The following is a 15,428-nucleotide window of genomic DNA, read 5'->3' on the forward strand; positions in this document are numbered from 1 at the left end:
TCCTCGTAGGGGTCCGGGGGCAAGCTCCCCCGGGAAGATTTTTTTTTAAATGTTGAAGTTAAATGCATCAATCTGGTGCACTTTGAGAGCAAAATTAGGGACTAAATCTATGGCAGTCAGGCTTGGACTGTGAGCCGTAGGGTCGCCGGTTCAAGTCCCCGACCAGACCTACATTTGGAGTGTGGACTTCTACTTGGAGAGGTCCCAGTTCACCTCCTGCCCTGCCATGGTGCCCTTGAGCAAGGCACCGTAGGATCATACCTGTGTTTAGTCTAGAAAAAGGTAAATGTGTGCATTTTATTATAAAGTTGTGTATATTTACAGACTGTTGCAAAAACTAAGAAGCTTATAAACATCAGGTTTAAAACTAAAAGAGTTTTACAAAAAAGTAACACAATGAAAGATGTTTGGAGTTTTATTTGAGTTATTAATTTACATTTTTTGTCAAAGAGATGCTGATTTGAAACCGTTGTTACGGTATTTCCTGTTTCTGCCGGAGAGAGGGGAGGCCGTCCCAAAGCTTGCCGCTGTATTTACTCCCTCCATCTGACAGGAGAGAGCCTCATGTGTCACTCCACGGAGTTCACTCCGTCACGGAGGGGGAGTGTGTAAGGGGTAAGGTGTAGGGCGTGGTTTGGGATTGGGCCATACACACGCACTTTTTTTGGCCCCCACTTCTAAAATGAATCCGGCGCGCCTGTGTCAAAAATAAAGAAAACTGAACCTCTCACACAACCTCTCCCCTACCCTAAAAAGAAAAGCCGAGACACCTTCCATTGGACTCCTTTGTTTAATTCTGTAACATAGTGACATCACTTTGCAACACTCGTGCTTCTATTGGCTAGCGCTCCAACACATTGTATGTGAAATCGGAGGGACATCTCTAAGCGGTTGACCTATCACAACAGAGCTGGCCAGCTAACCAATCAGAGCAGACTGGGCTCTGGTTTCAGACAGAGGGTGAAAAGAGGTGAAGCAGCACAGGCAGTATGAGAACAATGAAGAGCTTTTTGAACATTAAAGCATTGAGACATGTCACAGGAGAGACACTACATACAAATATGAACCTGACACATAATAGGGCGTCTTTAAGGAATGCCTCTGCACCCCGTCGGTCACAATCTGAATATTTCATTTTTCTTCCTCTCTTCCTTTGTTCTGCCAACTGTGTCTTTGATGCAAAGGCTACATTTACACTTTGCCACAGAGATAATAACGATTTGACAAAAAGAAAGGAGCAAATTGCACCAAGCTGTAAAAATGTTACATCACTTGCGGCTGCATTCTGTTGCGGTGGCAATCCATCGTTTGTAAAATAGCCGGTCAGTCTTTTCCCTTGTTTTCAAGTTCTTATTTAATGTACATCCCTAAATCTGGCTCAACCAGGTGACTGACTGTAGAGACACTAGCAATGTATTCCTACTGATATTATACTCTGTGTGTAGGAAGTCACAACTATAGTCTAAAACAAGAGGCACAAAGGGTGAAATAATGTTGAATGCTATAATTTCCATGAACATTTATATGATTAAATTATTTTATGATGATGTTTGGACTACCATAATAACCCCAATGTTGACAGCTGGGACCGAACCGCACTTACAAACACAGTGAAGGAATGTATTGTTTGTTTAAACCGGCTGGTTATTTAGATTATTGAAAAGCATATTAAACACATTTTTACATACTGATTGTTGTTAAATATTGTAGTTTAATATACATTTTATGTTCACTTATGTATACATAAATGTGTCAATGTTTTAATCTTATTTGATCTTATTCTCAAATTGGAGTAAGGGTTAAAAAAGGATTTCCCTCAGAGGATAAATTGAGTATTTTCTTATCCTGATTAGTGTGCAGCTGTCCTACCTGTGTGATGCAGGCGCCGGTGAACGCCACGATCACGGCCACCACGTTGACGGTCAGCTGGAACTGCAGGAACTTAGAGATGCTGTCGTACACGTTTCTTCCCCACATGACGGCCTTTACGATACTCGAGAAGTTGTCGTCGGTCAGGATGATGTCAGACGCCTCCTTTGCCACATCTGTGCCGGCGATTCCCTGAAAAGAAGGAGCAGGAAGTGAAAATTCAGATCCTGTGTTATCTAATTTAGACAATTTTAACAGCTTGTTACAATATGATAAAGAGCTCCATTGCAGAGTATAATCTGATCCGATCATTCAATGCCAGTTTCTGCAAGATAAATCTGAGGAGTAGTGAGTTCTGAGGGGGGAAGATCACTCTTCACTCTTGAATACAATATACGATGACGGCTCACAAGAAAATGTTGTAATCATCTCATACCTAAAAAAACCTAAAAGATAAGGTCTAGTTTGCGCACAATTTCACGAGTTTCAGATTCTTTTTTTATGGAGTTTAATATGACTCAGGAATACCAACTCATCAGTATTCTTCTTCGCCTTTACAGTATATCAGTCTGATATACGCAAGGAGAGGGAAACACCAGCTGCTCGGCTTCAGAGTGGATAATGTTTCAATTTAATGTAGAAAACAACAAATTACTGGAGGCTCCATTTGACCTGTTTGTCCTTTAAAAGAAAACCTGACAAGGGGGCCTCTGGTTTAAAGGATAATGCAGCTTAAGTGTACAAAGCTTGAAGGGACCATTTTTTTAACCCAATCATCTGGTACATTAAACCAGGAGAAGGTATGTTTTGTTCAAATAAAAAAAACATATTGTGAATCTCAGCGTCTCTGCCGAAGGAGGTGGATCGTGTCCGCTTTCCAGCAGAACAGGTGATAATTACACTGGGACAAATGGGCGTCAACTGAAAATATTCCAAATGGGACACTTTAGCACTGAAAGGTCTGCGGTTGAAATCCCCATGCTGCCTCTGTGATGTGTTCAGGAACAGTAGCTGTTGTCTGAGCGCAGAGCAGCTGCTCAGCAGTCTGCAGGGGACACTGGCGTGCCGATGACTTTCCTCACAAAAACAAAGGTCACAATAACAACAGAGAGGAGGCAGCTGATGCTACTCAGCTCCTCCACATTTTAATGTGTCAGTATCCACTGTAACCTTAGCTGAGCATTTGTTCAGTGCAACTATTTGAGCTCTTAAGTCAGCTTGGAAACCAACACAATTTCATTCTTTTTTTATGATTTTCTCCTTTAAGATTTATTTTTCCAAGGATCATTTGGATTATACAACTTACTGTTAACATTTCACATTTATGGCGTTGAGTACATTTTTATTAGTTTTTTACCTTTATTGCTGCTTAAAGTTGAAATGAAGGTCTTTGTCTTTATTTCCACAATATTTGAACTCAAGTGAACAACCTTCGGAAGCTTCATACTGTAGCACACAAACCCGTTTTTGCAGTTTTAATGACACCCTTAAATGTCTAAAAGCATGTCATAAATTATTATTTACAGACCATGTTAGGCTCCAAGAAATATAATAATGTATGTTGTTCTACTGTAAAGTTTATTTTTTAAAGATAATTTTACATGATTGATTGGAAACCATTCCTCTCCAGGAATAGAGGAAAAGCTTAATCCTAAAGCTATATATGCATATTATTAAATAGGATAAAACTCAGTTGCATTTCAAAGATTTAGGTGAAGATCTTCAGAGATAATATTCAGTCAAGATGGATATAATGTCTGATATTATTTACTAATATAACAGAGAGAATGTTCTCCCTCTCTGAGTTGATCTTTGGAGAACAGTCTCAGTAACGTGGCAGCAAAGTGAGACCCCGCTGTGCTGATGAGCACCGAGGCTTGGTATTTATTGATTTATTTTTCCATTTCACAGCTCTCCTAATGATTTCATGGCACTAAACTAAGAGTTATCGTGGATGACGTTTTGGGAAGAAACCTTTTTTCATGGCTACTTTAAAAATGTAATGAATTTATTTTTTCAATATTGGGAATAACGTGGAGCTAACTGGAGCAGCAGAGGAGTGAAGAGCTGTGGCACACATGAAGAAGTGGTTACCATGGCAAAGCCGACATCAGCTTTCTTGAGGGCGGGGCCGTCGTTGGTGCCGTCTCCCGTCACTGCCACCACCTGTCGGGTTTCTAACACCGTGCTGTCGATGATACCTGCAACACAAACAATTCTCCGTTTCAATCAGGGTAATACATTTCAAAAAGGACACTAAGAACAAATACAATTTCTATTTTTGTAAGAGCGTTTGTGTTTGATGTGTTTTTATTGTGCTGATGGGTTTTTGCCTTATTTGCTCTTGTATGTTTGCTTTTAATGCCATCAACCTGAATGGCTAAATCTGGCACATTAACATGATGGACTGAAGTGTTCATGTTATTAATGTGCATTGTCCCTTCTTAAATGTATATAAAAACTAAAACATATCTAAAAACACAAAAATAATCCAATGATATCACTGTAGTCCAATGAGAGATATGGACTGAAACTACGATTATCTCACATTGTACACATTGGGGAGTAACAGATTACATGTAAAGGGATTATGTAATCAGGATAGAATAAGGTAACTGTATTTCCTTACAGTTATATCAAAAAGTGTATTCCTGTTTACTGGTACATTTGGATTACTAGCAGGATTACTGTGTTACAGTACATTTTCAATAACGATGTATTTATCATAGCTGTATAGCAAGAGACTGCCTCAATTTTGTTTTTGGTTTTCATTTAGGCTACTTTATTGTTTTTTATTTTAAATATCTTTTTTTTGTAATGCAGTAGGTGAACAGCTGATTCGTAAAAAAAACAACCTTTGTTTGGTTTTAATTCATGTATTAAACCAAACCTGCATTTGTAAACTTAACTATTCTTAGGGTTAAGGGTGAGTTAAGAAGACACATTTTTGATACTAAATATCTTGGTTTCTTCTCTTCACATTTTCTGTTGCCTTATATGATACACTTAAAGGTGACCTATCATGCAAAATGCACTTTTGTTCCAGGGAACTCACCAATATATATGCAACATATGGCCTCAATGCCAGGTATCAGTAGATGAGAATGATCATTATCTCCAGTGGATTAACACAAACCTAGTTATGTAAAACGATGCACAACACATTTAAACCTGCAGGCTACTGTTGTGTTAATCCACTGGAGATAATGATCATTCTCATCTACTGATACCTGGNGATATCAGTTGAACTACAGAAATAGAATCTGGGCCAAAACGCTTTGACAGAAGGTGACTGACGTGAAAGGTGAAGTAAAACAACACGAGCCGTTGATTCCTCTGTTTCACCTGTCCTACCTGATCCGGATGGTGTCGGATGAATATTATAATATAATGATATTTGTTTGGCAGATAATACAGGTATATATTTTTTTATGACGAGTCTTATTGCAAAGATTTCCTGTTAATATTTTTCACCTTTTTATATTGCATCCAGACATCGTAAAATATAAACCAATATTACTTATTTGGCTTGTTTTCAGAGCTTGATGTTGGATTCAGCACTCAGTCAAGTCAAACATTGAATAATAAACCAACATGATCTTCTGCACATTTTTGCATACCTAATATTTTTGTTGGCCTTAATATTTAGTAATTTTAGAGACAGACCAAAAACATGGAGAGAAAGAGACCACCAAAGTTCACAATCAAAGGGACATTGTGATGATTTTCTGTGAATTACTTATTAATGATTTATTTCAGAACAGTTCCATGGCTTTTCAGCAAACTGCCATTGGCTATATGATATAGGATTGTCCCTGAATGCACCACGAAACGTTTAAAAAGTGTTTCTACAAAAAAACAATGGTAATTGAATTCTAACCGTATGAGATACAATACTTTGAAACCAGTTGTCCCTTACATAGTAAAAGATTTGCCATGAAAAAGGACTTGTGTTTAAACTCTTCTTCTTGTCACCAGGTCTGATCATGTCGGCTTTGACCGTCATCATCCTCATCCTCTACTTTGTGATCGACACCTTCGCGGTCCAGGGCCAATCCTGGACGTCCGAGTGCACCCCCATCTACATCCAGTACTTCGTAAAATTCTTCATCATCGGCGTGACCGTGCTGGTGGTGGCCGTCCCTGAGGGTCTGCCGCTCGCCGTCACCATTTCTCTGGCTTACTCCGTTAAGGTAAGATTATGGGAAATGTAAGATAAATGGATTCAAACCCCCAAAGAATCGTGTAAGTGTAGGATTTGATAACTACGAGTCATGTTGTGTTTAAATAACAAAGTCCAAATGCAAATCTCAGCCTTTAACTTCGCTGTTTGTATTTTAGAAAATGATGAAGGATAACAACCTGGTGCGTCACCTGGACGCCTGTGAGACCATGGGCAACGCTACTGCCATCTGCTCGGACAAAACAGGCACGCTGACCATGAACCGCATGACGGTGGTGCAGGCCTACGTCAACGACACGCACTTCAAAACTGTCCCCGAGCCCGATGCCATCAAACCAGAGACTCTGGAAGTTATGGTCAACAGCATCTCCATCAACTCGGCCTACACCACCAAGATCCTGGTGAGACCTTCACTGTCACAGCAACCAACAACCACAACACTAACAAACATGTAACCTTATCCATCAAATCCAGTCTAAAAAAGATACTTGATGCATGTCGTCCCCTCTTTCTCCCCCCTTTCTAATCAACCTGTTCTCTATATTCAATAAAGACACAATGGTAGAAAAAAAACAGGCCTTATAAGAAGTAAGACATGGACAAAATGGGTTTTAACAATAATCTCAACAAGGTCAAAAGTCGATCTTCATTTGGTAGGATATTTTAAAGATTTCCTTTAATAACCTAAACCTTATCCTCAAAGACCTGGCAGATCAATTTCTTAAGGCTTTACCTTTTAAGTTGGCATGCAAATAGACTCTAAATGTATCCCTTTTCAATTTTTCCCCAGTTTTTGAGTGGTGGTTAACCATTTATTTAGCATTAAAGACTTGCTTAACTTTACAACCAGTCAACATAAACATGTAAGCTACATTAACAGGGCAAATTCAAATGGTTTCCCTTCAACAGAAAACAGAATAGATTGACTTGGCTTACAGACATGAACAGTTGATTAGTTTAGTGAGAGCTTTAGTGAACAGTAAATTCATGTGAAATAGCTGCAGCTGATATAATCTGCTCTCTGAAGGTGTTATTAATCAGGAACAGCAACAGTGTTCAGAAGAACCAGAAGCTCTTAGTTCGGGACATTTTGTTTTTTTTAGAGAATTGTAAAAGGATCTGAAAATAAGACAAGTTTTCAGATCCAGGTTAGCTTCTGTTCTCTTCTGACTTAAAACTTGTGGACTAACAACCTTTCAAATCAAACACATCTGTACATGCAGAAGTAGTGTTAATGTTGCCTGATAATGATACAATTCTAAACATTACACCCAATGCTTTTGTCCCTCCTCAGCCTCCGGAGAAAGAAGGAGGCCTGCCTCGCCACGTTGGCAACAAGACGGAGTGCGCTCTGCTGGGCATGGTGCTGCAGCTCAAGAGGGACTACCAGCCAATCAGAGACGAGGTCCCAGAGGAAAAACTCTACAAGGTTTACACCTTCAACTCCTCCCGCAAGTCCATGAGCACGGTGCTGAAGAACGCTGATGGAGGTTTCCGCATGTACAGCAAAGGGGCGTCGGAGATCGTCCTGAGGAAGTAAGAAAAGAGAACAAATAAACTGAAAATAATTATAATTAGTGATCGTTTTCCCCAGTCTGAGGGAAGAGCTGTCGATCAATGACATTTTACCCTTAATGAGCTCCTCCCTCCCTCTCCTCTCCCAGATGCTCTCGTATTTTGGACACCCAGGGTCAGCCCCGCGTCTTCAAGCCTAAGGACCGTGACGAGATGGTGCGCAAGGTGATTGAGCCAATGGCGTGCGACGGGCTGAGGACCATCTGCGTGGCGTACAGGGACTTCCCCGCCGAGGCCGGAGAGCCCAACTGGGAAAATGAGAACGAAATCCTGAACGAACTCACCTGCATCGTGGTTGTCGGCATCGAGGACCCCGTCAGACCTGAGGTACAGAAGAAACCTCACACCACCCACGCAGATATCCACCGGAAAAGTAGTTCACACTGACACTGGGTTATGTAAATGTCTGGAGACTAGGGGTATTATTGAAGTGGCTTCAGAAAACATCATATTTCACCATCGGTTCATCTTTAAGTAGTTTTCAGCATCTAGACTTTTGCCTAATTTGAATGGAACTAAGGGAGAGGATTGGATTTTTCGCCACATAACCTGACTTGGTGTGAATGCAGCCTTAGTAGGGATCAGTCCTAAAAAGGCACTATCATGCTTTTTGGGTTTGCCCCTTTCCTGTAGTGTGATATCTTTTTTTTTTTGTGCATGTAAATGTCTGCAAAGGTTCAAATCCCAAGGTTCCCTCCAGAAGGAGCACTGTAACACTTGCGCTTCCATTGGTTAGAGCTCCAGCACATTGTACGTGATAGGCTAAGGGGCGGGACATCTCTAAGTGATTGACTAATCACAACAGAGCTGGCCAGCTAACCAATCAGAGCAGACTGGGCTCTGGTTTCAGACAGAGGGTGAAAAGAGGTGCTGCAGCACAGGCAGTGTGAGAAAATGAAAGAGCTTTTAGGATATTAAAGCATGTAGACATGTCACAGTAGAGGCACTACATACACATATGAACCTGAAGATGAGCATACTCATCCTTAAATAAATGATATAAGGGTTCAAAATAAAGAGGAGCTATGTGTAACTCAGCTCCACTGAAAGAGACAAAAGATCCCTAGAAAACATCATGTTAGATATTTAGGGAGAGCTCTAGAGTCTACATGTATATCCTTATATAAATATTAGGCTAACCATAAGGTTCTCAACATCTATCTTTATTTTTGCACAACACAATCTGATAAATTGGGTCTGAGAAACACTGTACTGTGTATTGGCATTGCAACATCACCATTGCCTGTCCAGTCTGTGTGAGCTTTTTATGGTCAACAATCAGTGATATATAACGTTTTCTTTTAGCTAGTACTTAAATGACTTTGGTTTAGCTTGAAATGCACACACTGTAGGCATAACGTGGAGTGACTAAGTTGATTTTATTTCTGAAAGAACAGAGGAGAACATGAAGCCAAGAGTGTTACTTCACTGATCTGACTCGCTGCTCATTATATTAGTGTTATAAGGAGAGGGGGAAAGTGTTCTATAGCGCGTCAATGGGGTGAGATAAACAAACAGTTTTCTCCAAACAGAGACACTGAAGGTAGTCGTGGTCAGGTGTGCGAATGCTCTGAAGTGTTAAATGAAGTAATGAAGCTCAGACAACATCAGTGATGCTGCCTGCTGCTTTAATGTCAGAGAACAAAGAACACACGCAGGATGGAAATAACTGGAGCGCAGCAGGAGACAGTCAGCAGATCCACAGTTATCCAAAAACAACATGTGATGCCACCAAATTGATATTTTAGCTATTTAGGCATACACGAATATGTAAACTAAATGAATTTACATATTCATGAAACATTGTACATTTTTCTGTGACCTGAAAGGGTCTACTTCCACTTTCAAACAGTGTAGCAACTGTTCAATTTCCAGAGACAACACACAACAACCATTCAATAAAGCAGCCCGAATCAGCCCCCCTACTTCTTACATTACGATACGATATACTTTATTTTCCAGGTTAGAACATTTGCCTCACTGTGTGAGTGTGACAATTGACCCATCCTAAAGAACCCCCCACCAACCATTGTTTCACCTGGCAGGTTTCTTTCCTGGTGGAGCACATTGAAGATTCAAAGATTCAAAGGCTTTATTGTCTATCTATAGTCATAGTCATATAACAGGCTCCTCCAACAATGCAACATGAATATACATAGGGCACAAAACAATACGAAATAGTGCAATAGAAACAGAAATAAAAATAAAGTAGTGCAAGACGATGTTGAGACCAATGTGCAAGTTAATGCAGAAATAAGTCAAGTATATACAGTACATTTGTTGCCCTCCCTGAGGTTTCTTCTATTTCCCCATTAACTGGGGGGTTTCTTCTGAAGTTTTGACTTGTCCAATGTGAGGGTCTATAGAACAGAGGAGGCCGGATTCATATTCATATGTATTCTGTAAAAACTGTAAAGCTCCCTGAGACAAATCTAAAATGTCTGATTGTGCTATATTAATACACTTTGATTGATTGATACATCTAAAATAGAATAAGATCAAATTAAAAGTGAAATAAAATACTGTTAATTGTAAAAACAAATAAAGACGTAACCAGATGAATGCCATAAACTAAGGCTGTCACAAAAAAAGAATGATTCAAATGACCAAGTTTGACCCAGACCCAGTTGGCTACTAAATAATATCATCTGTCAATCATTTCTTTATTACAATACCATACAGGTATCTGTTTTATCTTTTATAAGTCAAAACTAGTATTTTAAACCTGTGATTAATAATGAGTAACCCCTGCACTGAGGTGAATCAAACATATGTGTGTTTGTGCAAGTAACACAGAACTCCTGTTATTCTCCATCAAATGTCATTTGACCCCCCGCTGAGCAGAGGAGGCTGCTTTCTGATTGTCCACTGACCGTCATGTCACCACAGACTCTTCACAGATGTCTGTCTCATTCATTCTGTTATCTGAGATGAATGAGGTCTCTGTTAGGACAAAGAGCAGCCACTGTGCAGAGCCTGTGTGGTTCCACATGTTGCTGTCTGAAAATCTGATTCTAGATCTGTCTTATCATGCAGCACTTCAGTTTAATAAACCAGTCTAAGGAATGCAGTTTTAAGTAGAGATGAAATGCTTTGCAGTCGATCGACTCAAACGTAATGGACAACTGTGATGGTCGTTAAAAGTAATTTTTTCATCTTCTTAAGTAAGGGTTTTTTCCGGGTCTTTTGTGGTGTTTCATCTTAAAGTGAATGTCCTTGTGTTTTGGCCTGACAAAACAAGACATTTCAAGACATCAGATAAGATAACCCTTCTTTAGTCCCACAACTGGGAGATGTGCTGTGTTACAGCAGCAAAGGGACTACAACAAGCAGGTACAAAGGTACATACAGTATATCATATAATATATAAGTACGCAAAAATTGACATTGAATTTAAATTATTGCACATATACAGTAATGTATTATTTTTTTATGTAATCGTTTATTTGGCAGGGACAATGCACAGTAATGAACACTTAAAACATTAAAATGTATCAAGCGTAACAGTGCCAGATTTAACTTTGAGCTAATTTCCATCCGCAATTATATTACACAGTGTATTGTATTGCACATATGGCACATGAATAAATAAATAAAAGATGCATTAGTATGTGCGGTCTACTGACACCAGTGCTGATGACACAGGCTGACAGCAGCAGAAAGGGAAGATTTCGAGACATTTGGGATTTTCTACACCAAATGATTAATTGAATAATCCAGAAAATAATGGTCAGATTTATCGATAATACCTATATACAGTCTATGGATAATACAAATAATCGTTAGTTGCAGCACTGGTTTTAAGGTGAGGAGCTTTTCTTTAAATAACCTTTAAACAGATGCATGAATCAGGAAGAGAACCTGGCTGTTCCTCTGAACATCTGAGCTCGTTTCACATATCTTCTCTGACACTCTTCCAGGTACCTGATGCTATCGTTAAGTGCCAGCGTGCCGGCATCACTGTGCGCATGGTGACCGGAGACAACATCAACACCGCCCGCGCCATCGCCATCAAGTGTGGCATCCTGCTGCCCGGGGAGGACTTCCTGTGTATGGAGGGCAAAGAGTTCAACCAGCAGATCAGAAACGACCAGGGAGAGGTGAGCCACGTGCATAGATGTTTATGTTTATTATTACTATATCTTTATCGAACAAGGTCCATGCATAATGATACATTCATCACGAAAAGAGAAAAGATTATCTATGCCAGATTTGTGCCATTAGCTCATTTCCATCTGCAGTCCTAGGGCATGTACACACGTAACGATCAAACACTAAAACATTACATTACTCTTGTTGCTGAGAGTCTTATTTTATTGATTTGCATTTCTAGGTGGAACAAGAGCGTCTGGACAAAGTTTGGCCTAAACTGCGCGTGCTGGCTCGTTCCTCACCGACAGACAAACACACTCTGGTCAAAGGTGGGTTCAGTGTTGTAACATGTGTGTTGTTTAGCATGATTTACTGCTACCCACATGCTTATTTGTAGGGTTGGGAGGGTTACTTGAATAATGTAGTCCGTTATAATCACTAATTACATGTAAAAAAAAAAGATTCAGTAACCTTTACCTCGATATCAAATGCAAAGCAAATAAATAAAAATCGGAAGGCTTTAACTTAAAGTGGAGCTATCATGCTATATTTGAATAATATAGTGTAGGACCATACCTATATAAGGCATATTTATACTTTTTATTTTTCAAAATACCAAACAGATCATGCATTTTAGCCATTCCTCATTTCGCTCAATTTAACACTGTCTTTGCATGGGCTGATTCTGTGAGAACAGCACCATCTACAGGCCTGGCATATGTACTACAGCGTCTCCAGTGCTTTCGAACGACAATGTCCGTGGCTGTCTCCTCCTGATTGGTGGAATTGGCCCAATAGCCGTAGCCAGGGCCGCCTTAATGCACGGGCTGACCTGGGCTGAAGCCCAGGGGCCTACGGAGATCGGGGGCCTATGATGAGCCAATAAAAATAAATAAAAAATTCAAATTAAATCTTTTTATTTTGGGTGTTTTATTTTAAATAAACAAAGTCTTAGCTTTCATAATATGACACTTTTATTTCCAAAATCACATGATAAATACATTTTTGAAGCTTGTAAAGCAGGGGTGGGGAACCTGCGGCCCCTGGGCCGTATACGGCCCGCGAGACAATTTGGTACGGCCCTCAAGGTAATTTATAAACACACGTAAAAAAGAAACAAAATTAAGAAATCTAGACCGCAAATACATTTGCGAGCGAGTGCCTGATTTTCCTGGCCAATGTCAGGGTCCTTGAACACAACACGAGCCTAACGTGTCATCACGTGGTATATGTCTCGTCTGACAGGGGTGTAGTGCTGACGGAGAGCACGAGAACGCGGCTCCGGCACTTCCAAAAATTGCAGTACCCATAAGGAGCCGTACACATGCCGCAGTTTTTGCGTGGCTGTGTCTTTAGTTGTAAGCCCAGTGGCGATCTGTTTATCTGTCATACTGATCATACAGACAGTCAATAACTGTGTTGTTATTAGCATCTGGTTAGCTAGTTATGCTAACGAATATAAGAAGCTTTTTCTCCAACCAGTGAGGTAAAGGCACATCTTTACATGATCATTATAGTTATAAAAAAAATAAGAGAATAAAGTAAATGGGTATAAAATACTATATGACAGTAAAAAAAAAGTTGTTATTAATAAACAAGAATACAGTTTAAAAGGAGTGATTTATAAAATATCCATTAAAAAAAAGAAATCTGCTTACAGTTCTGTTTCATATGAATGTTGAGAGATGTATCCATAGATCTCCTAATGTTGCTCTCAAAGTGCACCAGATTGATGCTTTTAACTTCAACATTTAAAAAAAATCTTCCCGGGGGAGCATGCCCCCGGACCCCCCAAGAGGAGGTTAGGTCCCCCCCCCCACTCAAATCATGTTCACATGGATAGGAAACTAAATAAATTTGCACACATCTTGTGTCCATATCTTTCTGTTTTGGTGGTCATGCCACAACCGTGCACGTGAATGCATGCGCGGGTCATGGTAAAATATCTGGATTAAGAGGTTGCTTTTTCTTTGCACAGCATGAAAGAAAGGCGAAATGAATGGGCTGTGATTTTAGTATTTTTAAGCAGAGGTCAATAATTTGTACGGCCCTCGGAGGATGTTGGAAAAAGGTTCCCCACCCCTGTTGTAAAGGGAAGAAGACAGCTCTCCCTCGCCACTCTGCTGTTCCACAGCGCCGCTCCCCCTCCCTCCGCTGAAATTATGAATGTCAGGCATAGTAATCATAGATAACACGGCAGGGTCCGTTACAGTTTGTTTTCATCTAATTTCAAATAAACAAAGTCTTGGCTTTCAGAATATTAAACTTGTTTCTGCAAATTCAGATGATAAATATAACTTTGAAGCTTGTAACGGCATAATTACAAGCGGAGAACGGAGTAATTTAATGTCACAGCAAGCATAACAACAGCCAGTGTTTCTCGTGAGTGTTTTCCCCGGGAAACAAACGCAAAAATACACAAACACACACACGTATATACACGCACACACACACTCGCGAGCTTCCCCCAGACCAGTAATCCAAACTAAAATATCTTCCCTCCATACGTTTTTGATCATTTGCTCCGCTAATCAATCAGATCGTTGGATTCCAGAGATTTTTCTCAAAAATGATGACTCCGTAACAGTCAGTGGGCACCACTTAACAGCCAATCAGAATGAGAATATGTTTCACATGTGACTTATTCAAATTGCGAGTGATTGATTGACAGATGAAGGTTGTTTAGGAGACAATTTCGGAGAAGAAAAAGTTTGAGAGTGGTGCTCGGAAAAGGAAACCTAACACTGATGTCAATTGAGCATGACATTCTTCGTGAGATGGATTTTAAGAACATCATAAAGGCTTTTTCGGAAGCACTGCTAAAGAGATAAGGCAATGCTGCACTGTTCATTGATTCCCAGTAGCCTGCAGGTTTAAATGTGTTGTGCATCGTTTTAAATAACTAGGTTTGTGTTAATCCACCGGAGATAATGATCATTCTCATCTACTGATCATTCTCATCTACTGATACCTGGCATTGAGGCCATATGTTGCTGTTCATGGTGCTCAAACAGTGGTGTGTGTGTGTGTGTGTTTGATCACAGAGCCTGCCGAGGCTATAAATGACTTTGATTTGTTGTTTAAATAGGGGGCCTACAAAACCTGCCATCGATCTCCGGTACCGGTGCGCTCTCTCTCGCTCGTGCACGCACACAAAATGGCTCGTTCCACACACACACAGAGCCGAGCTTTAATGAAACACGGAGACCCAGACCTAATAGTACTCTGCCGGCGCAGCCTTGAGCCGGACGCTCATTTGTCCTCCTTTTGAGGTGATCCCCATTTTATACTTTTAGGGTCCATCCATCCATCCATCTTCTCCCGCTTATCCGTGGTCGGGTCGCGGAGGTAGCAGTTCCAGCAGAGAGCCCCAAACTTTCTTTTCCCTGGCCACATCAACCAGCTCTGACTGGGGGATCCCAAGGCGCTCCCAGGCCAGCGAAGAGATATAATCCCTCCATCTGGTTCTAGGTCTACCCCTTGGTCTCTTCCCAGCTGGACGTGCCTGGAACACCTCCCTAGGGAGGCGCCCAGGTGGCATCCTAACTAGGTGCCCGAACCACCTCAACTGGCTCCTTTCGACGCGAAGGAGGAGCGGCTCAACTCCGAGTCCCTCCCTGATGACCGAACTTCTCACCTTATCCCTAAGGGAGACACCAGCCACCCTGCGGAGAAAACCCATCTCGGCCGCTTGTACCCGCGATCTCGT

The 15,428-nt window shown here is 40.7% G+C and overlaps 1 protein-coding gene and 1 pseudogene across 1 annotated transcript; one reads left to right on the top strand and one right to left on the bottom strand.

Moving 5' to 3' along the window:
- The window catches only part of LOC104951850 (plasma membrane calcium-transporting ATPase 1-like), a 23,241-nt pseudogene extending 18,669 nt beyond the window's left edge, over positions 1 to 4,572 (bottom strand).
- A 378-nt stretch (positions 4,573 to 4,950) lies between these two features.
- On the top strand, positions 4,951 to 12,594 carry LOC104951852 (plasma membrane calcium-transporting ATPase 2-like). The gene is made up of 8 exons (XM_010778587.1): positions 4,951 to 4,957; positions 5,848 to 6,062; positions 6,211 to 6,453; positions 7,347 to 7,588; positions 7,717 to 7,954; positions 11,548 to 11,727; positions 11,961 to 12,048; positions 12,518 to 12,594. Exons 1-8 carry the CDS (start codon positions 4,951 to 4,953, stop codon positions 12,592 to 12,594), a joined length of 1,290 nt encoding a protein of 429 aa, XP_010776889.1.
- Positions 12,595 to 15,428: the final 2,834 nt, after the last annotated feature.

The sequence above is a fragment of the Notothenia coriiceps genome, unplaced genomic scaffold (genome assembly GCF_000735185.1).
Source record: "Notothenia coriiceps isolate Sejong01 unplaced genomic scaffold, NC01 NC01_scaffold00019314, whole genome shotgun sequence".
Lineage (NCBI taxonomy): Eukaryota > Metazoa > Chordata > Actinopteri > Perciformes > Nototheniidae > Notothenia > Notothenia coriiceps.